Source organism: Chondrus crispus, genomic scaffold (assembly GCF_000350225.1).
Source record: "Chondrus crispus Stackhouse genomic scaffold, scaffold_235, whole genome shotgun sequence".
NCBI lineage: Eukaryota > Rhodophyta > Florideophyceae > Gigartinales > Gigartinaceae > Chondrus > Chondrus crispus.
In genome coordinates this window covers 55445-81442 of record NW_005179115.1, presented here as the reverse complement: position 1 = coordinate 81442, position 25998 = coordinate 55445, and the positions used below count along the sequence as shown (strand labels likewise).

Below are 25998 nucleotides of genomic sequence, written 5' to 3'. Positions count from 1 at the left end.
CAACGTGTGCCCCCCTCGGCCGGCGGCACACCGCATAATGCTTTATCATATAATGCTTAATGCTTGAACAAATCGTCGCCTTACCGTTGCATCCTCATTTGGGGTGCATGGAAAAAGCGTTTTTTCTTTTTGACTGCTACACCCGAATACTGCAAATAGTGCGGTCTGCACTATTTTGGAACGCCAATTCGAAGCCGAGGTAACGGTATTTACTGCGGTTCGCACTAATATTGATACCGCACTAATTAAGTCATTTCCCCTATTAGTGCGGTCCGCAGTAAATAATTCTGTTCTTAATAGTGCGGTCTACCCTAATTCTGTCTGTAATGCCAAATGCAATCTGGACCAATCAGAAGAGTTGAGATTTTTATTGTGTAAGGGTACTGGATATCTCTACGCGCCTTCGCCAACCACCTGGCCCTCATTCGCAATCACAGGGGCTCCCTCAAAATGGTTTAGACGCCTCTGAATTATGTTCTGTAGCTTGGGAAACAATTGTCTTTCCTCTCACTGCCCATTTGTGTTGAGCGCTAAGCCACATCTGATCATGGCTTTCCGTGCGTAGGTTAGACCCTCGCTGTCGCGTTGTGCGTTAACATCCCGAACAGCAGCTGTGGCAAGCTCCAGAACGTAGTGCTTGCCTGGATTAGGCAACTTGCCAGAAGAAGCCGTAAACTCACCCGCCATTATGCGTAAGCACACGTTGGACCGCTCTTGTGCGGACCGCCGAGGGCGCGGCTGTGCCGGAAGGCCGGAGTTGGGTTGGAGTGTGGCAGATGTAGGCGGATCCGCAGAGGAATGATGGGCATCTACAGTAGCTTCTTGTGTTGAAGCTGCGTCTCTTTCGTTCCGCAGCCGTTCGGCATTTTGGAGGGAAGAAATAATGGGAGATGCTGATACCGTCATGATACGCAAGCTGGATCTTTCGGACGGCGGGGTGCAGCTTTGATGTAAGAATGGAAAAGGTAAGCCTTCTTTATATGTGCATAACCGAAACACCACAATGGCGTTTTGTTCCAGATTTGGGTTAGTATCTGTCAAAAATGGCGCGCAGACTACACTATTAGATGTATGGTTTGCAATTAGTGCGGACCGCAGTAATTGCGCCATCGGCGATAGGCGAGAAACACTATATTTTCACCCGCACTATTTGCAGTATTCGGGTGTAATATTTTTATCCCGTCGTCATCAATCAGAGAGGTCCTGCACGTCCCAGAATGGCCGTCCCTCCGTGCCTGCCTTCCTCTCCGTGCCTTGCATCTATATCTCGCGAGATTGCAGCGCCTACGCTTGCTCCGCTGATTCAAAATCACATGCGCAGATCATAGTACCCCCCTGCACATTCGCACCAATCCCGCGCCATACCATGGACCACGCCGTCCTATCGCGACAATGTCGGCCCTGCATGCAAGGCTTTGCCTAGTCCACGAAACAACAACACGTATTACACTCGCTTCTCGTGGCGTGTACAGGAGACGCGATGCGACTCTCTAGGGGACAAAGGAAAGAAGAAGCAAAAGCGCGAGGGAACAAGCACGAAGCCACCAAAATATCTAGATAGTATTAGGCAAAAAAATCAATCTTAAACAAACGGCTTTCCATTATCATCGCCATATTCCAAAAAATCCATCTCCGAGTCGGCGACATGGACAAAGCCAGCGCTTGCATAAATGTCACAGCGTCCATATTTTTTGGGTTGTGTTTCATTTTCCTTCTTGTTTTTTTGTGTGGGAGTGGAGGCCGGGAGGGGAGCGAGGGAATGAGCCTTGTTGACGACTTCGCGTGAAAACAAAGATAGAAAAACTTAAAACAGTTCGAGCGAGTCGAACTCGACCTGGCTGGGCATCGCGTCCACACGTAGGAAGCAATCCAGCAACTTGTCATCTGGCACGCTGAGCAGCTCCGCCGGGACCGTCCCGTTCGCAATGTCAAATACCTCATCTTTCACCGCATTCAAATCCCTTACAAATTGTTGATGGTGCGGTGGCGGAGCCTCTAGCGGGACAAGTGGCGGCATATCGGACACCCCGAATGCCTCGCTATTATCTTCAGTTTGACTCTCTAAACGCGGCTGCTGCATAAGCGCACCTGTCGCCGACATGCCCATAAACATTTCAGCCCCAACGCGGGCATCCGCAAAGGCGTCGGCCTGGTCATGGTCTTGCATATCACTCGGCAGCGAGTTGGAATCCGATTCCCCTCGGTTCCCCTCGCTTTCATCCTGGTCTTCTTCTTCCGAAGTTGGAGCGTTGGCCATAAGGAGTCTATTCTTTTCCTTCTCAGCCTCGTACGCCTTGACAACCGAATTCATGTTGCCTTCCAACTGTACAATCTGAGCTTCAAGCGCCTTGGTGTACGCTTCCCGTCGCACCCGACTAGCGGCGGCCGAGTGCCGATTCATGAGCAACCTGCGCTCATATTTCTTCGCGTTGGTAGCCTCGTCATCGCCATCGACGAGGTCAATCTCCGGTCCGCACTTGGACAGCTTGAAGTCGTCGCGAACCTTCTCCGCCTCATCAGCGGCGCGCTGAATAGCCTTGGTGGCGGAGATGGCATTTGCAGACGCGGCGGCAACTAGGCTTGGAGCTGCGCGCTGCAGGGCGGTGGACTTGTAGATGACATGCCTCGGCTTCTGCCTGCGCGGCGGCGAGCGCTTCGACTGGAGATCAACCGGGGCCGCGGGCGGACGCGACGACGCCGAGGTGAGAAAGACTTCGGACTTGGCCGAGGCGCCGTGCATTCCGATGACCGGACTGCCGGCCACGGGCGGGCGGCGACGATGGGCCGGCGGGGGGGGCGGACGCGCGCGGGCTAGGGGGGGTGACGGCAGAATGGCGTCGCGGGGATGGTGGCACGACGCACGATGGCGCGGTGCGCTGGCAGAGAGAACGCGGTGCGTTTGCTTCGCGGCAGTGCGGGAGGGGGGCAGCAGACGAAGGCGCTGGAAGGAGGGGTGGAGGGGTCGGGGATGGTGTGAGAGGGAGAGAGGGAGAGATGAAGACAGCGGTGCACGAGGTGTTTCGTTGGTTAGGGTCGGGGTAGGTAGCTGGTGGAGTGAAGGGCGTGGGGTGGGGGAGGGGAGGGGGAGGGGGAGGGGTAGGCGGGGTGGAGGCCTGGTATTTTTGCGGCTTCTTTTCTTGTATGGGGAGAGGAGCTAGGAACACGGAGAGTGGTTTTCAATGGCGTTGCTGCGCTGGCAGGGGCGCGGGGGCCCGGTCGGGGCGCGTGCCAGCAAGAGGGGCGTCCAGCGGAGGCGGAGGCGGCGTGGCGCGCGACATAATGGCTCGGGATGGCGGCGGCGCGCGCGGGCGAGCCAATCGCCGCGCACGCACAGCTGTGCAGAATTGGGACACGGCCCGCGGGGCATGCGCCGCCGCGCTTCGGTACACGTGCCGCCCCTGCAGCGCGAAAGGGGCCGCATGCCATGCTCGCCGCAGACCCCGCTAGAACGCGCCCCGCTTTCGGGCCGCTCCGTCCCGCAAAAACGGAGCCCCGTCCCCCCCTCGACATCCCCCGCAAGTGCCCCGGTGCCCGGCCGCATGCCCCTCCCGTGCCGAGAGAAACTCACCCCCCCCCCTCCCCGGCGATGTGCATTGGTCGCCTTGTTCGGCTGGAGGACATGCGCCACAGCTTGCCTCTCTCGCTTCTTCTCTCTACCTCTGCCTGCCTGCTCTTGGGCCTGCTTGCGCCCGATTTGTTACTCATGAAAGTCCTGTCACCTTCTGGAAACATAAACCCGCTGCTTCCTCTATGCTGCACCCCCGTTTCTATCGCATGTGCCCTCTCGTAGTACCAGTGCGTCCTACGATATAGTGCTATAGCGTGACATACCTCTAGCTATGGCACTATTGGAGGGATGGCACTATATAAAGGAGGCTCAAATACATATATTTGGGGACAAAGCACACTGCTAACACAAACACAACAAAGCCTGTATAACACAACTAAATAACTTCATCCTTTGAGTACTGAACCATGCTGGATGATACACGTGTGAGCTTATGATAACCTGTGCCAGAGGGTGAGCCATAGCACTATATAGAGGGAAGCAGTACTAAAGTAGGCACTATTGAGCGACCCCCCCCTGTACAAACGTTGTCCATAAAATAACGCCTTGTTTTTTTTCCATTTGCCCACAAACTCGCTGGACGTAAAGTAAACCCGAGTTTGAAAAATCCCACCACGAGTTTTGCGGACTGACCTCCAGCAAGGTACTGTACCTGCCCGCAACAAACGGAAGTCTGGTACAGAGGGCCCTACTCATTAGTGCCGCCCCGTGTAAGACCCCAAAATTGGCACTATTGGGAGACGGCATTAATAGGTGACGTCGTCACATCTATTTTCTTGCATTCGGTAATTAACGTCTGCCTGCTTCGCGTTGGGTCTCTGTCGTGTTTTGCAGTGAGAAACGCGCGCTTTGCGGACCTCAGATACGATAGAGCGTCTGAAACTTGACATTCAGTAGCCAAATCTTCCAGCTCTCCAAACAATTCCGCAATCTCAACGACAGAGGGGACAGTCCTTCGCTCGCTCGCGTCCTCTGCGCTCCCATCTTCATCACTTGATTGCGTTGTAGTTGTGTTCGCCACCCCCTGAACTGACTCAAAAAAGGTCCATGGCATCATTAACAAACGCCTCTACCACACTTTCGTCGGACTCAATATTTACCCACCGTTCCACATGAGAAATTCGAGCAGCTTAGCCTCTAGATTTGGGACCCGTACGGCCTGACGGGTCTTCAATTGCAGTGATTTGGGCTTCTTGTTGGCTACGCGGAGTAATTTGGGAGCAGTTGCTCTGATGTTTCGCACGGTGCGCCCTGCTATGCCGAACTGCCGCTCAATTGCTTCGGTACAGTGTCCCTTTTCGAGCAGATCTGCAATGTCTAGCTTCTGCGTTATTGTCAGGCGCTTGCGCGTTGCGTTTTTTATTTCCGGAACCGGATCCGGATCCATAAGGAGGACAAGCTCTTTCCAGCAACGCTGTTCGGCAAATGGAATGGGGCTTAGATGCCGCTTTCACATGTTTTCACGCGCGACGGACGGACAGCTGCATATCACCTGGACCCGTGCGACACGTGGCACTTTTCGTGTTCGTACGTCTGGCCGGCATTAATGGGAGGGTGGCATTAGCAAATGTGGCACTAATGAGAGTCCCCCCCCCTGTATATCGTTGTGCCGCCCGACGGATCACGCGCACCTGCGCGAATGCTCGCTGAAGCGAATATTGTAGCTCGCCACAAGGATAGAAAGGTTCTCAGCCGAAAGGGCGATGTGTTTCGTCTTCTTGACAGGCTGAGGGGGGCCGTTTAGAGAGGACCGCTTTTTAGAAGCTTCTACATGTCTACCTTTCGTGGTTGCTTCGGCGGCACCTGTGGCAGACCCTGCCGCGCTTTGATCCATTGATGGAATCTGCGCAGATGAAGCGATAGGGGCGTCCATGACCCATATCGATACGACCCGTGCAGCCTGAGACCCGTTTGTGCTGATGAAAAGAACGGAAGACCCACTTCGTTTTTCTTCACGACGGGTCGATCCGGCACTGCTGTGATCAGGTGGATATGAATCTCGTGGAAAACACAAAAACCAGCCTGTTAAGACACACCCTCAGGGTGTGTCTTAACAGGCTGGTTATTGTGTTTTTTCAGGGTGAAAACGCAGCCGCGAAAGCTGCAAGCTCGCCCAAAATTTACCCCTACCCAAATTTACCTCGAGGTAAGCCGACAGGAAGGGTATCTTGCCTCTGATTCAAAGTGAACTTAGTGCGAGGGGGACTCACAATGCAAGTGTCACTGGCCAGTGGATCTCATTTTATTCACTGGATACGTCGGCGGATGCTACCACAAACTACGGACAGTAAATCGGCCTGACGCAAGAATTGGATCCGGTGCAGTTCTTTTCTGCGATGTATGAGTTTGAAAGGCGAGGTCGTGGAATGCCTCCTTCGTATTTTATTATTTTAATAATACGCGGTGGTGTTTGACATTTATGGGTTTACGCAAGACAGAATTCTGTAATTAATTTAAAAATGAGAAATGGACAAACAGCAATGCAGAATTCTTATTTCTGAAAAGTCATTGCAGAATATTTTAAAGCAGTAAAGGGGGGGTGCTGGAGACGTCGGACAAAAACCTCAATATTAAAAGGAAAAAGTACTTGTAATTGTCAAGCAATCACCATTTTTTATGTTTTGCGACGGGGACACTCTCAGCCTGTCGTCCACTGGGACTTGGCGAAAACAACCACGGACACAGAAGAGGAGTGAGATTGAAGCGCGCGGACACTTTTGCACCTCAACCGAGCACTAAGATCGGACATCCAAGCAAATAAATAAAAATAGAAAAGTCCGCCTATTTTGTATTTTTGGGTTGTTGCACACTTATACGTAGAAAGCCGTGCGCAATCGATTGAGATATTTTTTCTTTAATTTCAACCACGTCGTTCTGATATACGGCGCACTATCTGGCGCCGTTACGAGCGGCGGTGCTCCTTGGCCCGTGTCGGAGATATTTTTCAAAATATTTTGCATGTCCGATTTTTTTGTCACTGTCCGACAACACCAGCAACCCCCTTTACTGTAGTTTACGCTACAGTTCGTGAGAACCAGATGTGAGTATGACCTCTGCCCCTCTGGGTGGTAGTCCTGGAACGCGCTATTCGTATCGGAGTGGAGCACTCGGAAGCTGAGCTGCTGGCCATCGGGATCCGACCGCAGACTCGTAAAGAGTACGAGGGGCAGGCGCGACTTAAGGTCGAAGACGCACGCGACGGGGAGGAAGACGAGGAGGAGGAGGATGACGAGGACGAATACGATGAGGATGAGAGGATGACCGAGCGGCTCCGCGAGTCGGGGATCACGAACGGGGCGCACGTGATGGCGATAGTGATGCTGGCGGAGATTGCCGTGGGAGACGGAGAAGGCGATGCGGCTGCTGGAGCGGGCCGTGAGAGAGGTAGAGGTGCCGAACGCACTGGAGAGGGTGACGGTGAACTTTGAGATGCTGCGCGTGCTGACGGAGGAGGGGCGGGACGACGGGGAGCGGTGCGCGCGCGTGGGGCGGCTGTGCCGGCTGATGACGGAGCGGAGCAGGCGGTGCAAGGGGGCCTGGGTGCTCGGCGAGATGACGCGGCACGGGCGCAGGGCGCGACTGAGCGCGCGCGACGCAGTGCACTGGTTCGAGCGCGGCGTGTGCGGCGGCGAGGCGCGCGCCGCCCTGGCGCTGACGGAGAGGCTTGTCGAGGTCGAGGGCGAGGGCGACGTGCCGGCCGAGCGCGGCCGCGCCGTGCTGCTCGCCGCGCAGGCCGTCGCGGGCGGCGGCTCGGTTGCGAGGCGCGCGGTCGTGGTGCTAGCGAGGGTGTGGAACGCGCGGAGGGGGAAAGGGTGATCTCCTTGGAGGAGCCCCGGCGTGGAGAGAGAGAGTGATGCACACGTTGTCCCGCAAGTTCTTTCCCCCCCTCGCTCCTCACCCGCTCCCGTCCCCACCTTCCTCTCCACCTCTCCACCGCTCCTCGCTCTCCTCACCTCTCTTCACCGCTCCGCACCGCTCCCCTCTCTCTATCTTCCTCCGACGCACCTCCGCTTCTCGCGACCGAACCCCCGCTCCGCTCCCTTCCCCCAGACGCTCCCTCGCTTTCTGTATACACACTTGTTTCCACGTTGGCGCACAAGGCAAAACCGCAATGCATGCTGTACTCACACCATACATACACCGTACATAACTATTAAAGCTGCTACGCGGCCGCCCGCCCGACCTCCAACCCAGCCCCCCTCCGCTCCCACCCATCCCTCACCCCGACCAGCGAAGAAAAGACTACGGCTCTCCGATCTCACGCCCGAACATGAAGACGCTTTCCACGCTTCTGACGCTGACACTTCTGTCCCCCGCGCTGGCGGCGCCGCTGCAGGCGGTGTCGCGCGCGACGTCCGGGCTGAACCTGGCGTTCTGCTCGCCGACGAGCGAGTGCGTGGCGCTGCGGCTGTGCTACGGGGACGACCTGGCGACGCTGTGCCGGCCCGACGACGCGCTGTGCTTCCGCTTCCCCACGACCGTGCCGACGTGCGCTACCATACTGGGGAGGGGAACAGGGTGATGTGAGGGCGGACGGGGCGACAGAGCAGCGGGGCGACAGAGCAGGGGGGGTTTGGAGGGATTTATTATGCACGTACTGTTTGGCGCGCTCATGTAGGACAACTGTCCCGAATTTCCCGAATTTCTAAGTCTCTCCCTGGTCAGTTGACGTTTTTCCTATTTGCTGTTTTTCCTCTACCACTGTCTTCTACACCCGTCAAGCCGCAGTTATTAAGTTTAAGGAGTTTGACCATCGCGCCGAGAGCGACAATCAAGGCATTATGGATTATGTGCTGCAAGACGAGTTTCATGACTCCTTCCTTGACGACCCAATGCAGCTTTTCTCGAGTAGTGACGACGACAGTGACGACAAAGTCATCCGCAGAGGCTCCCGTGCTGGTCGTTCTGGAAATATTGAAAGAGGCAGAGAATCAGCTGCTCTGCGTTTGCACAATGATTACTTTGCGCCAACTCCAACCTACACTGCTCACCATTTTCAGCGTAGATTCCGCATATCGCGGTCTGTGTTCGACAGAATTATCGCGGCAATACCGACAAGTGATATTTATTTTGTACAGCGCGAGGACTGTACGAAACGAAAGGGATTTACTTGCCACCAGAAAGCCACAGCAGCGCTGCGTTTACTTGCATATGGCATCACAGCCGACTCGGTGGATGAATACATTCGGATGGCAGAACCGACCGCGTTGGAGTGTCTAAAGCGATTTGCGAGGGCTGTGATTAGTTGTTTCGGAGCACGTTATCTCAGAGCGCCAGACGTAGAGGATGTGAAAAAAATACTGTGTCGTTCTGCGAGGAGGGGATTCCCTGGGATGTTGCCCAATGGTTTACTTGCACTTGGAAAGTCATAAACTATTTGTAGGATAGCACCTGAGGCAAATTCCGGATATTTGCCTCCGTTTTTCGGAGGGTGCTATATTTTTTCCTCTGTTTTTGGACGAGTAGGGTTGCATTTCGGAGGAAAAAAAGCAAATAAAGTAATTTGCTGATTTGATCAAGTGCCGGTGGGGATGCTCTCACAGCTTCATTGCAGAATTCTGTATCTGTTTTACACCTGTCATACGTATTGCAGAATTCTGAAAAAATCATTTCAGAATTCTGCTTGCGTAATGCTCTTAAAACCCACTATTGTTCAGATTAGGGGGAACCCCCCGAGTAGAGCAGTGTTGAACCGGGGCCAGGAAAGCATCGATGTCGTTCGCATGGCGAAACAGGTAGCAGACCTCACCATTTTCTTTGCAAACCTTTGTGATGTAGCCTCGCTGCCTTCTGGGCGGCAGCTTTTGCGACCTCTTTCGCACCGCGCGCGCGACGGGCCCCGCGATGGCGGGGACCAGGCGTACTACCGTACGCAGGGTCACTGCACTACATCACCCCCCGCTTCAAGGGGTGTGCCGATCCGCCTTTGAACAGCGGTCCATTTTGCCGGCAGTTTGCACTGCCATTCCGATTGAAAACTTGTACGCGTGCTGCCATTCCTCCGCGGGATACAAGGAATTACGCTTTTAATTTCAAGAAACTTTTTCTGTTCCGAACACAGCAAACAACGCGCGCAAAATGATTATCGAACTGACCATGGGGGTCCCCTTGTGGAACGTGGTACGGTTCATTACGTTAAGTGTCATCATGACTACTGTACTGTCCAGGGTGTTGTCATCGGGTGTAGCTCTAGGGGCCGGGGCTAGGGTGTCGACGGTGCACTCAGTTAGGCTCAAACCTCGTCCGTACACGAGAGGATCACTTGTAACAGAAGAGGACGACAAGGACTGGAAACTCAGGATTCTGCTATTATCAGTTACAGTGGCACTATTTACGGCCGACTTGTTGATAGAGTTCAGGTCCGGCACTGCTGCCAGGGTCAGTGATAAGCTAGTCGACGTGGGTTATAACAACTTGGAATTCGAAGTTCCCATGGAAGTGAGGGATCTAGGGAAAAGACGCTGGGCTCCAGCACGGAGGTTATACCGAGATTTTAACGCCTCATATCGGGTGTGGGGTGGAGCCAATTATCAAGAAAGCGGTTATACTCTGACAGAGTCAGACTTGGAGATAATTCGGAATCCCACCGACATACCTAGGTCCGACAGACAGGTATTACCGGGTGACACACACATATTTGACGAGTGGGTGGTCCTAGGTAGTGGAGAAGACCTATGGTTCTCAGGTGGGGCTTTCATGGCATTGCTGAGGGACAAGTATGTCATTCTATTCAGTGGGGACCAGGTCTATGTCCTAGAGGAAATATCAAACCGGGGGGATCCATCAATAGCCGTTGTTGAGATGGTGATCAATAAGCTATTCTGGGACAACTTGGCGGTACATAGCCGTTTTGGTAACACTCTAGTTGTTGAGATGTACAGGCCCCCGAGTCTGTCAATAGACTGTGGACGAGCGCCCGAATATCCTAGCAGTTGGGATGTGGGGTGTATAGATCCATCTACTCAGTTGGGGCGGTACATCGGCACGACCGGGACGCTCCGGAAGTTGATCAACTTGTGCTGGCTGAATACGGATTGAATGTCAATTATGGAATGAGAACGAGGCCAGATATTAATTGGGACGTTCTGTTGGAATCGAGAAGCGTCTCTGCTAGCCAGGACACTGGGAGAGTCGCTAGTGAAGTCCTGTACAGCGTCAACGTTACTCTGGTAACTACTCGGACAATAGGGGCAATTTTGGTCCGGGGCGGAGTGAAGGCGTCTATATGCTTGGTACCAATGACCCACTTCAACGACACGAGTGACTTGATATGCAGGGTACGAACATGGGATGATGAGAAAGAAATGTTATCAGCGTTCCAGGCGATACAGCTGACGGCTGCAAACTACAATAATTTGTGGCAAATAAGTACGCATTGGGCAGACCCAGACAATGAACTAGCTCACACCCGAGTCAGTTGGATCTCCCCTCAACTTAAGGAGAGACGCGGCAGAGTAATGTCGGATGTGCGGACCGTGGCCACAGTCAACGTTTTCTTTCTAGTGGGTGTAACTATTGTCGTGGCCGTCCTTCTGATGGGATGCTGCCTGTCAGCAGTGACGTGGTGGAGTAATAGCGGGGCTCCAGAGAGTGTAAGTTTGTGACCTTGGACGGAAGTAGGCGAGTGTTGGCCATGTCGTTGGTAAGCAAGTACAACTGTTCTTAGGTGCCTAGTGGCATACCGACTACGGCCCTAATCAGGAAAGGGGAGTTCACGTGTCACCTTAGCACTTATTATTCAACAGCGACTGAAGTTCTCAGCTTGAAGGATGCACACTCGAGCGGCCTGCTAGTGATGGGAGGGCGAAAACCGCGGCCCGAGCGCGACTAAAAAAAGTTTGTGCGAGGCCCTTGGATGCAATGGGGGGAGGGACTCGTCAGATGGCGGCGGCAGTTGGAGCTGGGAAGACGGTCCTGAGCGGGAAGAAGGCCGTAGCGGAAGGTGATCTTGGGGAGAGTCCAGAACCCTGCAAGGGAGATTTATCTGGAAGGTGGCAAGACGTTAGCGAGGAGAAGACCTACGCCGCTGTAAGCACAGTTTCAATTTCTGAACTGCGACGGTTAGATTACGACGTGGACCTGAACGCAGTTACAGAATTGCAGACTTGAGTGAGCAACCTTGGATTTAGATTCGGACGCTTCTAGAAGGACTGCGAGCGTCGGAAGACGTGGAAGGGACTGACCCCGCGGACACCACGCTTCCCCAGAAAAAGAAAAGACCTACAGTGGGGACCACGATATAAGAACACCTCGTGCCAACCCTTCATGCTGCTCTTAATCCGAGGTTGCTACTATTCAAGAATCTCGCACAGGATGCCCATTTTACTCCTTAGAACGCTGTAACGCCTCACCAATAAGTAGTTGCCTGGACCTGTGCACAGAAGCCCTCCCTCGTAAGCGCGCGAACAAGCTTCTCACTCTCCGCAACAACATCCCTACCTCTGTTATATTGCAATCATGAGCAATTGTTTCTAGTGGTAGCATAATGCATTCAGACCAACTGATGTCGGTATAGTGGCGGTCGGTATAGTGGCGCGTTCTTCCCCAATATTTGTCTACCGGCTGACGGGGACATACGCGCCGTGACAGCGGTGACATTCACAGGTTTTGGGGAAAACCGTAATGTTACTGAAAAGGGCTTGGCGGGGGTTCAGTGCAGTGCAAAAATTGCAGATGTCCGCACTACTGCCGAAAATGTCTGCACCATAGTGCAGACAATAATCAAGCCAACAATTGTACTGTAATTACAATGGCTGACAGTCGCTGTAGCAGCCGATAGACAAGCATATTGTCGCCTCGATCCCATCGTGCAGACACGCTGTGCGTCGTGCGATATGAGGCCCTCGGCAAGCCTCGGTGCTCATATCTGCACTCGGCGCGTGTCTGCACTCGAATCGAGGCGACAACCCCTACATATGTTGTTTCGTCACTGCCCTAAGGGTAACCTCCTCCACAGCCGCGGAGGAATGGAACAGGCGGACTGTGGGCGGGGCTTCTAAGATGCGTTTGAAATACCCCGAGAAAAGGCCTGTGTGATTGGAATTACAGTGTCTGATGGGTCTTGAAGTTATGATACCGTGCCAAGCGAAAATGGTGCTCTTACTGCGAGGTCGGTCTTATTCAAAGTGCTCTTATTTGGGGGCCCCCCCCCCCCCCTGTACCACCCCCATTTACAGTAGTGCTGTACCCAACAACAATCTGCGAGCAAAATTTCAACCTTCATGATCCACCCGCCAAGGAATGAGATTTGGATCCCGCATGATCCACAACACGTGTGTCTCCCGAAAAATATGCAAAAAACAAAACAAAAAGGATAGCGCTCGACAACGGAGAGATTTCCGTCAGATTCGAACTCTCGCTCCCTAGGGAAATGGATTAGCAGTCCATCGCCTTAACCACTCGGCCACGTTGTCTACTGCGAGCATGCAATATAGTGATTCTGTCTTCGTATTTATTTGATCGTATCTACGACTCTAGCCCCCACTGTAATGCGGCCCATTTGAATAAAAATCGTACATGCGGCCCATTACACCGATTCGGTCAAGTCAGTGTGAGTTAAAGTGGATTTATTTTGACTCGATTGCTGCTGCGCATGTCCAGCGATGATGTTCGACATGGCAGGGGACGGCTCGCCGTCACCTGATTCGCCTGCTTAGCGCGTGAATCCAACCACGTCACTCATACCCGCGCGCATCGCCATCCGCTACCCATGCAATTCCTGTCGTGATTGACAACCAACCGCCCCGCGGCCGCCCCCTCCGCCTCGTCTTCTTCTACCCTTGAAGAGGGCGACCCTCCAAACCTCCAACCCTCGCCCCCATCCCCACCCTCCCCACCACCCCGCATCTCCCACCCCCTCCCCCTCACAATGGCTTGCCCCGCCCCGGCACGCACCCCCACCCCCGCCGCAGCCCCCCCGCTGCCCGACCTGCCCCCCGCCCTGCCGGCGCTTGACCTCACCGCTGCGCCCGCCCTCAAGCCGCCGCCGCCGCACGCGCGCCGCCACCCGCACTCACGGTCCGCGCCTTCCTCGCCCAAGCACCGCGTCTCGGCCTGCCCCTTCGCCTTCGTCGCCTCCTCCTCCTCCTCCACCGCCGCCTCCGCCTGTCCGTTCGCGCGTCTGGCCCCTGCGCGCACCGCCGTCGTCCGCGCGGAGCGCGCCGCCGCTGCGGAACAACTCTCCGACCCCGATAACAACCCCTCCGAGCAGGCCCTCGTCGTCTATACTCCGAGAAGGTGCCCGCTGTGGGTCCGCGTCCTCAGGTTTTCTGCAAAGTATGTCGCCAAGCAGGTCGTCATCCGCACGCTCAAGAGCTCGCTCATAAGGTTTTTGGCCGCACTGAGAAAATGATCCCCGTGCCGCATTGCCTGTTCATCACCAAACCCAACGCCTCGCTCCCACACTTTTCAGCACTATGGCTTGCCGATTAACTTTGACACTTCATCCTAACGCAATACGGCTTCCATAGCTAATCAACTTTACAATACGCAGAAAAAAAGAAAAAAAAAGTCGGCACTCTATCTGCGATATATAGTCACGACCTGGGGTGCTGTTCATATTATCACTCCATCGTGTGCTTCTCATGTACAAGGGTCACCACAGCGGGTCTCTTCAGATAAACAGCAGGCTTGAACTGACGACCCCCGCCTTTCTTTAGTTCACTAAACGCTCGAAAGCTTTTGTCCTGCCCTTCCAATATCATTGTCAGCGTCCCTCCCCTCGTCAAGTTCAACATCATTTTCACTGTCTTTCCCGGCGTCATACTCGGACCCTTCCGTCTTTGTATCATCCCGTTTTGTGTGCAAGAGCCTTGAGAACCAAACGCCCATCCCAGACGACCCTGCCCGAAAAAGTCGTTTGGATGCGATTCGCTTCCTGTTATTCCAATCCACGTGCAGTCACTATCCTTTCCTATACGGAATGTCCATTCGTGCCGACCGCTCTTTACCCACGGTCCACCTAACAATCGCGTCTTGTAGCCAGCGCTAAACTCTGTGAGGATCTTGCTTTGGTTGTCCCACGTAGAACCACCGCGGAAACTATCGTATAGTGCTCGTCCTCGTTCGGCTTCCAGTGCCTGTTGTTGATATATTGTTAAAATTTGTTCGCGATCAACCAGACCCGATGGCTCGAGATAGTCTCGTACAAATGATGGCTTTAGACGCTCCAATTGTATGTGATGCACCATCTCTCTTGCCAACTTCCATCGCTCTTCGTCCGCAACTTGCACAGGAGGACGCTTTTCAGGAGCGGGAGGAATTGTGTCGGGAGCACGTATCACCTCATCAGCCTTTCGCTTGCCTAACAGGGATTTGGTTTTCTTCCCCGGAGATGGGGTCTCCTCTTTCGAGTTTGACTCTTCATTTGGCTTTGCTTTTTCTAAAACTAATGCTTTGCGGGGGCGCAAAGACCCCAACGAGACACCGTCCGTAGCCCAAAAGTAAAGGACTTGCAAGAGGTAGGTCTCGCTGGTGAAGAGGTCGTCATCCATAAGAATCTTTTCAAACGTACTCGGCTGGAGCATGAGAACGCCACAGTCTGCATCCCTTTTCCTATTCAGACGGGGAGCCGGCATTGTGTGTCCTTTCGCGTTGCGGAGCGAGATTCTAAAATCCTCAACGAGGAGACAATCATGCGGGGCTGTCCTCATCTTTTTCCACACCGCCACCATAATCTGAGGAGCAATCATCTCTAAGGCTGGCTGTCTTCCAGCGGTCTCCATGACAACACACGTAACGCTCGGAATTTCGGAGATCATATTGACCAGCAGCGACGTAACGCGCTTCGCCAAACTCGCCAGCTGCAAGTAATCCGCCGCAAGTAGCAGTTCAATCAAGTGGATAATGTCCACGGCGCCAAGCCCCACACTCGCAAGATCCGCGGGGGGCTTGGCCGGAGCAGTATTCGGGGCGGCCTTCCTCCTCTTCCTTCCGATGGTCGGATAGAAGCCGTACGGTTGTGTCCTGACGCTATGGAGGGCTGCGGTGGCCCTGGTGACCAAGTCGCAGCCGTCCGTGTACGCGTACTCGACGATCTGCTGCAGCGCGAGCGAGGAGGCCTCCGGGATGGCGAGCACCTTCTCGGACTTGTCGGCGTAGTTGGCGAACAGGCGGGCGCGGAAGTAGGGGCTGCGCACCGCCAGCAGCGCGCGCACCGCGGGCACGCGCGCGCCGTCGCGCGCCACCAGCACGACGTCGGAGAAATGGGCCGCACCCGTACCGAGAAGGTCCTTCCGGATGGCGCCCGAGATGGTGTCCGGCTTGGTGTCCGCGTCGGGCGCGCGCGGCGGAGGCGAACGAGGAGGCGAACGAGGGGGCGGAGGAGGGGGCGAACAAGGAGGCCGCGAGGGCTCGGCGGCCGGCGGCGCGGTGGTTGGGGGCGGCATGAGGAGCGCGGGTGGGGTTTGGGTTTGATGTGGGCGTTGGACGCGAGAAGGAGGACGTGAAGGCGAGGACGTGCACTGTGCAAGCCGCGGGGTGAGGACTGCGGGGAAGGTGCGCCGGGGAAGAGATAATTTACGCGTGTGCGCGAGCAATTGACACAGGGTACTGTATCTTAGGTACAAGTACAGTACATGACGGGCTTGGTGGCCTTGGAAGCGGGTTCTCCCTGGTTGTAAATAAAGTTTTTTATCATACGCGATATGCACCGTGATTTTAATACAATTCTCAATAAACTCAATTACAGTAGGGGCAAAAGAAGCCATTGAATTTCTTGAAAAACTTGGATCTTCTGACTCTCAGAAGATCTCGGATGCGAGAGAAGTTTTCAGGACTGCACACGTGGCGGTGCAATTTTCTGTACAGTAGCACGTACCGTAGCACTCTTCTGGACGTCCTGCCGTCCTGTCATACGGCATAATTTTCATTACGTTGACATATTTCCAATTGCCCAACCATTTCCCTCGAATGCATTACCTCGAGGGCATTACACCTCTCTTCCCCACCCTCTGTAAGCCGCACTCCGTCATCCAACCCAATCACAATCGACGAAACCTCGAGTTGCGCCCGTGCCTGATTGCCGTGCCTCAGATCACCTGTCTCTCTACTTCGCTTCCTCCTCGCAACCTCCCCGTCCCACCATCTCCGCCCGCCCATCTCATCTTGTTCTTCCGCCCCCTTCCCATCCTCTCTCATCGTCCCTAGATCAACCCCCCCCCCCCGCCCGATCCCTCCACCACCCATCATGCCAATCGCCTTCATTCCCGCGACCCCCCTCTCGCACCACCCGCTCCGCCGCGCGACCCTCCAAACGACGCGTCCGCGCCCGCTCGCGCCGTCGCCACCGGCCCGTCGCGCGCGCCATGTGCCACTCGCCACCATGAGCGCGGCCCCACTCAAACCGCTGGTCCCCATCCTGATGGGCTCGGGCTCGGACATGAAGTACTGTTCCAAGATCGCCGACGCCCTCACGGCCCTGGGCATCGACTCGGAGCTCCGCATCGCCTCTGCGCACAAGATCCCCGCACGCCTGCTCTCGGTCATCGAGGCGTACGAGGCCTGCCCGCGCCCGAAGCTCTACATCGCCGTCGCGGGCCGCTCCAACGCCCTCTCGGGCATGCTCGACTGCGCCGTCACCGCCCCCGTCATCTCCTGCCCGCCCTACTCCGATACCTTCGGAGGCGCCGACCTCTTCTCCTCCATTCGCATGCCGTCCGGCGTCGCACCGGCCCTCGTTCTCGAACCCGCTGGAGCCGCTTTGCTCGCCGCGAAGACCCTCGGCGTGTATGATCCCCAAGTCCGCCAGTCCGTCGCCACCTTGCAGAAGGCCAACAGGGATCGCTTGTTTATCGACGATGCCCTGTCTGTCACTAAGACCTACGCCCCGCAGATCGCCGCCGTCAGAGAGGCCGCCCAGACCATGGTGGAGACCACCCCCTCCTTGGTCTTCGCTTCCGCCGCCGCGGCCACCGTGTCCGCTGTTCGGAACGGCAAAGTCCGTGATCAGTACGACTTTGTCGGTAACGATAACGCAGGGAATGAAAAGGCTAACCTCGTCGCCCTTGTTACCACCGACAGGCAGAGCGCTTTCGATCGCGTCCTGGCCGCTATTCCGTTCAAGGGCGCTGTCCTTAACCAGACTGCCGCCTGGTGGTTTGAAAACACCCGCCACATCATTCCGAATCACGTCGTTTCTGTTCCGCATCCCAACGTCACAATTGCGCGCAGGTGCAAACCTTTCCCAGTTGAATTCGTTGTTAGGGGGTATATTACTGGGTCTACTGATACGAGCTTGTGGAAAAACTACAGCAACGGAGTGAGAAACTATTGCGGTATCGACTTTCCGGAAGGGCTTGCGAAGAACCAGAAACTGGATGCCAATGTGCTCACGCCGACAACAAAGGAGGACGCCGGCGATCGCCCGATTGCCCCCAAAGATGTCGTAGCTGAGGGCCTCATGTCCCAGGCAGATTGGGATACCTGCGCAAAGGCCGCGATGAGTCTTTTCGAATACGGTCAAAAAGTTGCGGGCGATAATGGCCTCATTTTGGTCGATACCAAGTATGAGTTTGGACGGGATGACGACGGTACCATTCGCCTCATTGATGAAGTCCATACTCCGGATTCTTCGAGGTATTGGCTGTCAACATCGTACAAGGCGCGGACATCAAAGGGCGAAGAACCTGAGAACATTGACAAAGAATTTTTGCGACTTTGGTTCCGTGATAACTGCGACCCCTACGACAAGTCCAAGGAGCTACCAGATGCACCAGCTGATCTTGTAGATGAGCTTAGCCGAAGGTACATCATGCTCTACGAACTAATCACCGGGCAGTCGTTTGACTTTTCAGCTGAAAGTGGACCCAGCGCCATTGCGTCTAGTGTAGACGCTTTCGTTGCATCCTTTGCAGGTGCGTCTAGGTAGTGAATTTGTTGTGTGGGCACGATTCTTTGCTGGAGGTATGCGGCTCTATCAGCCCACCGTCCGCGGACAGGCAGTTGGCAGAAGCGATTTCGCGATGCACAGAGGGGCTCATGGCCGTAATCATTGTAAATATGTTTGAGCTCACTCTCAAGAGCTCCAGAACAGTATGCTCAAGTTGAGCTGATCCCATGTACGAACAGTACCGCGGTTCCTGTATTTTGTTCAAGGGGACGAGAAAACCAATCATTGCTAGTGCGCAACCTCGAATGTCTTCAAAAAGCCAGTCGACTCGGGGGGAATTGTATTAGTTTACATATCTTTGACTACCACCACAGACCTGTTGCTGTAGCCCCAGGGTAGTTTATATCCTAGACGGTTATTGATCCGGTATTAGATGCACACTGGTCTGCCGTTGTGAGGAAAGCAATCGTTCTTTGGACTTGTTCACATGCCACGGTGTCTCCAGCAGAGAAAGGCCCGCTCCCCGCAGAGTCTGACAAAGCCCATGTGGACTTTTCTACGAAGGCGCAGCAGTCGGTGCCGGACAGGTCCCAAATATAACCAGCTGAGCAGTCAGCGAGCAAGCAAGTGCTGGAAGTTTGTGGGGTGAGGCAGAGCGCGTCGACACTCTTCTGGGAACAACTGCCGTACACAGAGCAACTGTCTAAGTCGTACGGGTTGTAAGAGTCAGCGACTGACAACGAGTCGACCAGGCTATGTTCAGCTCCACCCGCGGACGGATTGTATGCCATGAAGCCGACATGATTGGCAGTAGAAATGTCCATCGTGCTCCAAATGTCCACATCACACGAAAGAGTCGCAGATGTCGGACGAGTGTCATCGTTGGCACCACTGACCCTTACCTCTGCCTTGGACGCAAAGCCGCTATAGTCCACCCAGACGGTATACTTGTCTCCACTTGCAAAAGAAAACGCAACATTGGTCGTGCATTGCTCGTCTCCTGCGAGGAAGATGGCGACATGGTTTGTTGATTCGTCTTGCTCGCTGGTGCCAGAATTGAGAGAATCGAACTCGACTACGAAAGCATTTCGCCTAGACCATCCCGACAAGCCCTCATTGCCAGAGCCTGCCGAGTACGGTGGAGAGACTATATCCAAGTTAGTAGAACCTGCTACAATGAATTCCCAAACGTCACCTGGACCGGCAGACGTATCCGTAGACTGGATAGCAAACTTTACTGAAAAGCCGCCAGGGCCTGTGAAGTCTGTTGGAGAGGCGAAGAAGAAGCCGCCAAAGCTGTCTGCGGCTGTAGTAGTGAGAGAAGTGTCTGAGCGATCGACGTTTGCGTTGCCAGAGAGACTTATTTGAGAGGTATAGGCAGAATTGATGCTTGTTAGGTCGCTAAAGATTACCTGGGAGCTGACGCAGGTTTGGGCTAGGGTGAGGCCCAAGGGGAGCGTGAGGTAGAGGACGAATAGAAGCGGAATGAGGAAAGAATGTGTCATTGTTGGCGGTGCTTATGAGCTGGATGGACGGAATGAGGAACACAGGAAGTATGTGCGGCTGTGAGAAGTTGTCGTCCGCTTCTATAGTCGGTGAGGGTGCGGAGCGTACTGGTTGATTCGGGAGTCGCGTGTTATGGAACGGATGATTGAATGTCACAAATGCTTACATAAAAGGGGCTTGATTGTTCAGGATGACGCTTTCGCATAATATCGGCAGAGCAGGATCAGAACGAGCGATTCAAATGGAACGAAGGGCCGGATGACGTCAAAAGGAGGAGTATCGTTGAGGCTTTTGGCGCATGGAATTCTCCTCCAGGTATGCTCGATTCAGTAGTAGGCGTTATAAAGTTTGCATTTGACGGTCGCGAAAATATAACATGGACCGCATGGTGATACGAGATTAGCTACATCGGGTGTGAGGGAGGTCTATAAAGGCAGAGCGTTGCTCGAAGAAGGCTCATGTTATACAGGTCAACTGTATGTTGAGCATCAAGAAGTGACGTTGACGGGTGCGAAGCGAGTGCCACGTGTACACGTCCGTTGGCGAATCGGATTTGTCATGAAATGCATTTATTTTAAGCCACGTATGAATCGCGTCGTCCACGTACTCGACAACATTACGCGGGAGTGCTCATCGTATCACGTACGAGCTGAGCTATATTCGCTTTGGTTGGTTCCACAAGGCGACCACAGGCAACCACCGTTACCATCAGTCCTGTCACAGATTAAGGACAAAATTACCGCGCTTGCGATCAACATTAACCAATCTATTAGTCCTTCCCGATAGTGCCACCCGCTTCCGGCAAAATCTCAACGGGCGCAACGTCCCCCTCCTCAGGCATGGCATCCTGAGGCTTGGTCGGTGCCGGCAACGGCGAAGGCTTGACACAAACCCTCTCCGTATCATTCGAAACAAGTCTCTCTTCATACCCAGGCGCGCATCCGCACATATCGCTCGCATCCGTTGGTCCAGCCGTACACAAGTCGGGGACCTCTGTGCCGTCCAAGAAACTTGTCGCCTTGCCATTTGGCGCCGTCTTCATGTCCATCCAGTCTGGCCTCGCCATGCAATCCATCGAAAAGTTGGGTTCGCATGAGATGCTCGCACCCGTCTTGCGCAACCGGTAATCCTTCGCTGGGCAGATTTTTCCGCAGTCGCAGTTGCTTCCGAGATGAGCCTCCTTCTTAAGCTCGCACACACTGTTCTTGCAAAATCCGCACGGCTCGCAACCTTTGTCGCTGGTGCACTTTTCTACAAGGCGTGTGGTCCCAGCAAGCTGGCTCATCGCCACCAGCTGCTTGCTGATCCCTGGGCTTGCGCATCTGCACTTGCCTTCTGCCTTAGGCCCCGTGCATTTCGGCGCCTTCATCTTGCATACGTACACGCACCCCTGCAGTCCCACATTGTCAGGAGTCGTTTCCATGTACCGCGTCTCCGGTGCCTCTCCCGTGCGTACTGTGCAGTCGTCAGTCTTCCCCATGATGAAATGCACGCGCTCCTTGACCACGTCCGCACGAATCGAAACACAAGGAACGGCGTCTGGGAACTGGAATCCGACAGGCTTATCGACACACGTTTGCTCCTGAGGACCGTTGAGATCGCTCTGTCCTCCTAGAAGCGGCCCGGGTCCCAGTTCGGATGCAACAGGCTTGACCACCACCTGCGGCTGCTGCGGCGCACAAACGCATTCTCCATTGTTTGCTTTTTCGGTGCAGTGATACCTTCCAAAGTCCACCTTGCATGTAAGGGTGCACATGATACCGGTATTCACCTCCACACGCTCATACTTGACCTTAATCGAAGCCTTACCATCTTGCACGGCAGGGCATCGTCGAGGCTCGCCCGCTTGAACTGGGGGTAGCACCTGCAGCGTCGACGGAGTTTCCCTCGTGATCTTCAAGCAGGAAAATTGCTCCGGTGTGATCTCTTCGTCCCCGTCGAAGAATCTGTAGTTTCCCGTAGTTCCTTGGCAACGATATCCACTGGCTCGGTTAAGAGCAACGGCACACAATGCGAAAAGTGAGACAAAGTGATACTTCATGGTGGGGGTAAGTTTTTATAACCTTAATGTTATTTTTGAGGATTTCTTGGTAGTGCGAGTGCTGGTGTGACTGTTGCAGAATGTGATGGGTGAGAAAAGTTCCAAGACTCATGTGCGGACATCCTTTTAAGCCGTTTCGTCGGAAAGACATGAAACCGTTCGACATGTCTGGCAATGTCATGATGATTTTGTGGGAGGAGAGGAGAGGGAAGATGTTCATGATGCGGCACAGGAAAAGGTTTTCAGGGAAGCTACCTAGCATTCATAACTATCCTCAGTGGCACCAGGGATTCCCACACTGAGAGGAGACTGCCCCTGAAATTTTGAAATTTGGTGATTCCAAAGAAACGAACTCCATTACCACGATCGTCTCTTCGGAGAGTTGATGGATGATTGAGGCAGAATCACTCCGCGATGTTGATCAGTAAGGACCAAGGCGGTCCGAAAGCTCGACAACTACAGCTTGCCACAACAGCAGCACTCGAAAGGATCACAAATCATTCGAAGGAAAACATGAACTAAAATAGTTCTTCGAAGAGAGAAGTCACGACACGTGATCCGTCAGAAGGACAAGAATCGAAAATATACACTTGTCAGATTGTCTTGGTTGCTTATATGTGGCGGGATGACGCGAAAAGCGAGTGAAAGGGTGGGGTCGAGAATAAATAGTAAAGTAATGAAGAGCAGAAAGGGTTTACATTCCGCCTGCGCGATGATGCCATAGCATCTTGCCCCCACCCCAACTTCAAATGCAATCGAACAAGGTGGAGACGCATTGCAATAATATTGTCCTTTCCAACAACGTTTGATACACGACCCGGACAATAGTTGTATTCCCATGACACGAGAGGCAAAATCTCCTGTTACCTTACCGGCTGATCCAGGTTCTATTTTCATGACAGAACAGCTGTCTCCTTATCGTGGCAATGACAAGAACTGTTGATCGCCAAAATGATGACCAGGGAGGAGAGGTCTTTTTAAACCTGTTGCTACTCATGACGATCCACTCATTCTAATACTTTACGTTGCTCTTCAAAAATATCCACCCCTTGCGGGACAACAGCCTGTTTCTCGACAATAAATATTCTCAATCGTTCAGTGCTCCACCTTGTTTGAGCGTTTGGCCTGTCGAAGAGAGCAATGCAGCATGCGGACTTCAATGGCAAAACTCCTTCATAACTCAAAGGAAGAGCATGAGTCTCATAAAATTAATCATAGACAACTGCCCCCATCAACCAGGAGAGTGCATAAACAAGTTGCCGCTCTCTTCATCTTCGATTTTAAAAATCCAAAGCAGATTAAGTCAGGGCACGAAGGACACAGACTCGCGGATGGTGTATAAAAGCTGTTGATCAATCCCCAGGTTCATCGTCATCATTCCCATCAACGCAACTCGCAGAGGCCCATACGTTTTACTGCAGACTCATCACCATCTTCCTAAGCTATGAAGATTTCTCTCAGCGTATGTATCATGTTGGCCCTTGCTTGCAAAGTCGGAAGGTCGCTGGAGTGTCACAAACGGCTTGACGGCTCATTCGAGTTTCGCGAAAATGATGAAGCCGTAGTGCCGAAACCATTCGATTGCCTGTCGGTAATGAAGTCGGTTCCATCGTCTGTACTGGCCACGTACATGTCTACAGATAGCGACGGAAGAAACATATGTCAAATAAAAGACGATGGGATACCGAAGGAGAAGAAAATATATAGCCCATCCGAAGTGGAAACAGGGCAACTCTGCCAGTACAAGTGCAAGGACGCAACCGGTCTCTACCGATGCGAAGTTCCCTCGAAGCCAACTGATAACGCTTGCACATGTGTACCTCGTCAACATAGCGTGATCATTCAAGCCATCGTCGGGACAGAGCTTGGAGGCCAAAATGAAGAAATTGAAGAAGAGAAGAGTTGCGCTGGGAAACCAGAAGGATATCAATTCCCAGACCCGGTCCCGTGCATCTCATTGCGGGCGGAGGTGACAAAACGTCGTGTTGACTTCATTGATCAGGAACAGGGATTATGCAAGGTCGAAACGCGCCCTAAACCGGAAACTCGCTACATCCAAGCCTCTCCAGATGATTTGAACTTGCAAGGTTGTTTCAATGTCTGCAAAAGGGCAGGACCGAGATGTATCTCTGAGGAAGTCGACGGAAGATGTGATTGTGCGTCTCCGGGTCTCGCAGCTAGACTAGTTTCTATGACCGACATGTCGGTGCGCGATGTTATTAATCAGAAAAATTGTGCTTCAGATGGATGTGGACCTTGTGGAGTATGTAACAAGGAAACGAAGGAATGTATGCCTCGATCGCTCTCTGGCGAGGGCGACTTCTGTCCATGTGGGGAAATTTGCCCTGAGAAAGAGGAGCGCCACCCTGATCACCGTGGTGGAAAACTGCTGTGTGTACCCAATGCAGGTCTTGAATGCATGAGAAAAACTGGATTGTTTGACAGGTTGTTCAATCAACCGGAACCTGGGACTAAGAAACCGGATTTATGCACACCTGGCAAATCAGATAGAGCAGACACCTGTTCCTGTGCTCGTGGATACCATGCTATCCCAGGACCTTTTTCAGCGGTGTATTGCACAAACAAGGTGCTCGCAAACAAGGCTGGAGATGAACCAGGGACAACTGCTGAACCCGTTCTGGAGCAGCTGGATGCCCACGACCTCATGTAATGTTAACAGACTGCGCGCGTCTTTCATTCTTTGAGGCAGCATAGTATCTTCGGTATATCCCAGGAATAAAAAGTATACGGCATTCATATCTTAATCTGTAGTGCTCCTTTGGACCGGAGTCACCAGTAATTAAATGGTTCTTATCATTTCGTGTTCCATAAAGACACTTCTACATGCATACGCATCGTGCATTTTCTATTATTGTGCCCATCGCGCCTTCAGACAGGCGAGTGTTAAAGCCAGGTGTGTATATTCTATTTTTACCATGCTCCGGAATGGGAACGTTGTATTTGCCAAATTTTCCCGTTGGTTGTTTTGATGTAGACAGTATTTGTACAGTATGGTCTTTCTCAGACAGTAGAAACCAGACAAGGTATGGAAATAGGTCCCCTTTTGAACTAGTACTGGAAGAATATACATTAGGCGAATCCGACATGCATTTTCATTAGACGCTCGAAATCATTTCGGACGTGTGTGTGATGAGAAGAGCGCCTTTTGTGCCAGCTATGATATCTGCCCAATATTAGAATTGCTGCTGACATCAACAAGCCCTCCGCATATGCTATTATTTTATATTCACGCCAGCAATACCCTTGGATGAGTTGGGCAGCTCGATGTCGAGCGTTTTACGGAAAATATGGGAGCTGTCGACAGCTCCCATATTTTACGTAAAACGCAGAGTTTATTTTTTTTAACGCTTACGCATTTAGAGGGACGAATGTATTGGGAGAGGGAGGGACCAAGGTTCGAAGCCAGTTGTTCTTGTTCTGTGCCCTGTGATTTTTCCAGTCATGAGAAGGCATGTCCTAAAATAGAGAGACTGCCTGTTAAAGTGTCTAATCACTTTCCAAGTGGCTAAAGGGCGCTGGAGGACATGCACCAGGACGCTGGTTTAACCTCTAGCACCTCGATTTTGTCCGTTACGCCAACAAGGATAATCTACCTTGGAAATAATACAAATGGCGTTTACCAAGAATGACTTCCATACTTGTAATCTCAGGTCTTCTCCAAAATATGAGGTTCATCGTTTCATTATGTTTATTTTCTCGTGAAGAGATACAGGTTTCTGCTTTCGATAAACGTATAAAAATACATTTTTCATTCAAGTGCGCAGCATCTTAAGAGTGGCGGTTAGTGGGCAACCATACTGAGCTTTTCTAGCCGAAGAAACCGGGTTTTTGACAAAGAGACATCCTCTCTTCATATTAATGTCAGCCAAGTAGGTTCGCCTGATTATATTCTTATCCAGAAGCAAAAGAGTCTTTATCTCATTCAGCCAACAAACTCACGTTACTACATCATACCCGCCTTCAGAAAACTACGCAGAACTTAGAGCACAGTTTTCGATAATTCGAAAAGTGTATATAGTGTATATCAAGTGTGTG

The 25998-nt window shown here is 53.1% G+C and overlaps 12 protein-coding genes; 6 read left to right on the top strand and 6 right to left on the bottom strand.

The window, feature by feature from the left end:
* Positions 1-951: 951 nt before the first annotated feature.
* Positions 952-2740, bottom strand: CHC_T00004528001 (hypothetical protein). XM_005715935.1 is given in 2 exon segments: positions 952-1804; positions 1805-2740. The coding sequence occupies 1 exon segment, from the start codon at positions 2738-2740 to the stop codon at positions 1805-1807; it is 936 nt and encodes a 311-aa protein (XP_005715992.1). The 3' UTR covers positions 952-1804.
* A 4-nt stretch (positions 2741-2744) lies between these two features.
* On the top strand, positions 2745-3158 carry CHC_T00004527001 (hypothetical protein). The gene has a single exon (XM_005715934.1). The coding sequence runs from the start codon at positions 2745-2747 to the stop codon at positions 3156-3158; it is 414 nt and encodes a 137-aa protein (XP_005715991.1).
* A 7462-nt stretch (positions 3159-10620) lies between these two features.
* CHC_T00004526001 (hypothetical protein) lies at positions 10621-11172 on the top strand. The gene has a single exon (XM_005715933.1). The coding sequence runs from the start codon at positions 10621-10623 to the stop codon at positions 11170-11172; it is 552 nt and encodes a 183-aa protein (XP_005715990.1).
* A 256-nt stretch (positions 11173-11428) lies between these two features.
* Positions 11429-11677, top strand: CHC_T00004525001 (hypothetical protein). The gene has a single exon (XM_005715932.1). It carries the CDS (start codon positions 11429-11431, stop codon positions 11675-11677), a length of 249 nt encoding a protein of 82 aa, XP_005715989.1.
* Positions 11678-11833: 156 nt separating this feature from the next.
* Positions 11834-11927, top strand: CHC_T00004524001 (hypothetical protein). XM_005715931.1 is given in 2 exon segments: positions 11834-11911; positions 11912-11927. The coding sequence occupies 1 exon segment, from the start codon at positions 11834-11836 to the stop codon at positions 11909-11911; it is 78 nt and encodes a 25-aa protein (XP_005715988.1). The 3' UTR covers positions 11912-11927.
* Positions 11928-14009: 2082 nt separating this feature from the next.
* CHC_T00004523001 (hypothetical protein) lies at positions 14010-14126 on the bottom strand. The gene has a single exon (XM_005715930.1). It carries the CDS (start codon positions 14124-14126, stop codon positions 14010-14012), a length of 117 nt encoding a protein of 38 aa, XP_005715987.1.
* Positions 14127-14130: 4 nt separating this feature from the next.
* Positions 14131-15954, bottom strand: CHC_T00004522001 (hypothetical protein). Its single transcript, XM_005715929.1, has one exon. The coding sequence runs from the start codon at positions 15952-15954 to the stop codon at positions 14131-14133; it is 1824 nt and encodes a 607-aa protein (XP_005715986.1).
* Positions 15955-16754: 800 nt separating this feature from the next.
* Positions 16755-18598, top strand: CHC_T00009497001 (fusion protein of phosphoribosylaminoimidazole carboxylase and phosphoribosylaminoimidazole-succinocarboxamide synthase, chloroplast or mitochondrial precursor). XM_005715928.1 is given in 2 exon segments: positions 16755-18434; positions 18435-18598. The coding sequence occupies 1 exon segment, from the start codon at positions 16755-16757 to the stop codon at positions 18432-18434; it is 1680 nt and encodes a 559-aa protein (XP_005715985.1). The 3' UTR covers positions 18435-18598.
* A 204-nt stretch (positions 18599-18802) lies between these two features.
* CHC_T00004521001 (hypothetical protein) lies at positions 18803-19900 on the bottom strand. Its single transcript, XM_005715927.1, has one exon. The coding sequence runs from the start codon at positions 19898-19900 to the stop codon at positions 18803-18805; it is 1098 nt and encodes a 365-aa protein (XP_005715984.1).
* Positions 19901-20670: 770 nt separating this feature from the next.
* Positions 20671-21657, bottom strand: CHC_T00004520001 (hypothetical protein). The gene has a single exon (XM_005715926.1). The coding sequence runs from the start codon at positions 21655-21657 to the stop codon at positions 20671-20673; it is 987 nt and encodes a 328-aa protein (XP_005715983.1).
* Positions 21658-22503: 846 nt separating this feature from the next.
* CHC_T00004519001 (hypothetical protein) lies at positions 22504-22782 on the bottom strand. The gene has a single exon (XM_005715925.1). It carries the CDS (start codon positions 22780-22782, stop codon positions 22504-22506), a length of 279 nt encoding a protein of 92 aa, XP_005715982.1.
* A 604-nt stretch (positions 22783-23386) lies between these two features.
* CHC_T00004518001 (hypothetical protein) lies at positions 23387-24613 on the top strand. The gene has a single exon (XM_005715924.1). The coding sequence runs from the start codon at positions 23387-23389 to the stop codon at positions 24611-24613; it is 1227 nt and encodes a 408-aa protein (XP_005715981.1).
* The last annotated feature ends 1385 nt before the right edge of the window (positions 24614-25998 follow it).

Coding starts and splice junctions, on each gene's coding strand:
- CHC_T00004523001 (XM_005715930.1), bottom strand. CDS start 14,126: ATGAACAGCACCCCAGGTCGTGACTATATATCGCAGATAGAGTGCCGA.
- CHC_T00004527001 (XM_005715934.1), top strand. CDS start 2,745: ATGACCGGACTGCCGGCCACGGGCGGGCGGCGACGATGGGCCGGCGGG.
- CHC_T00009497001 (XM_005715928.1), top strand. CDS start 16,755: ATGCCAATCGCCTTCATTCCCGCGACCCCCCTCTCGCACCACCCGCTC.
- CHC_T00004519001 (XM_005715925.1), bottom strand. CDS start 22,782: ATGGGAATACAACTATTGTCCGGGTCGTGTATCAAACGTTGTTGGAAA.
- CHC_T00004525001 (XM_005715932.1), top strand. CDS start 11,429: ATGGGGGGAGGGACTCGTCAGATGGCGGCGGCAGTTGGAGCTGGGAAG.
- CHC_T00004518001 (XM_005715924.1), top strand. CDS start 23,387: ATGAAGATTTCTCTCAGCGTATGTATCATGTTGGCCCTTGCTTGCAAA.
- CHC_T00004528001 (XM_005715935.1), bottom strand. CDS start 2,740: ATGCACGGCGCCTCGGCCAAGTCCGAAGTCTTTCTCACCTCGGCGTCG.
- CHC_T00004520001 (XM_005715926.1), bottom strand. CDS start 21,657: ATGTGCACCCTTACATGCAAGGTGGACTTTGGAAGGTATCACTGCACC.
- CHC_T00004522001 (XM_005715929.1), bottom strand. CDS start 15,954: ATGCCGCCCCCAACCACCGCGCCGCCGGCCGCCGAGCCCTCGCGGCCT.
- CHC_T00004526001 (XM_005715933.1), top strand. CDS start 10,621: ATGAGAACGAGGCCAGATATTAATTGGGACGTTCTGTTGGAATCGAGA.
- CHC_T00004521001 (XM_005715927.1), bottom strand. CDS start 19,900: ATGACACATTCTTTCCTCATTCCGCTTCTATTCGTCCTCTACCTCACG.
- CHC_T00004524001 (XM_005715931.1), top strand. CDS start 11,834: ATGCTGCTCTTAATCCGAGGTTGCTACTATTCAAGAATCTCGCACAGG.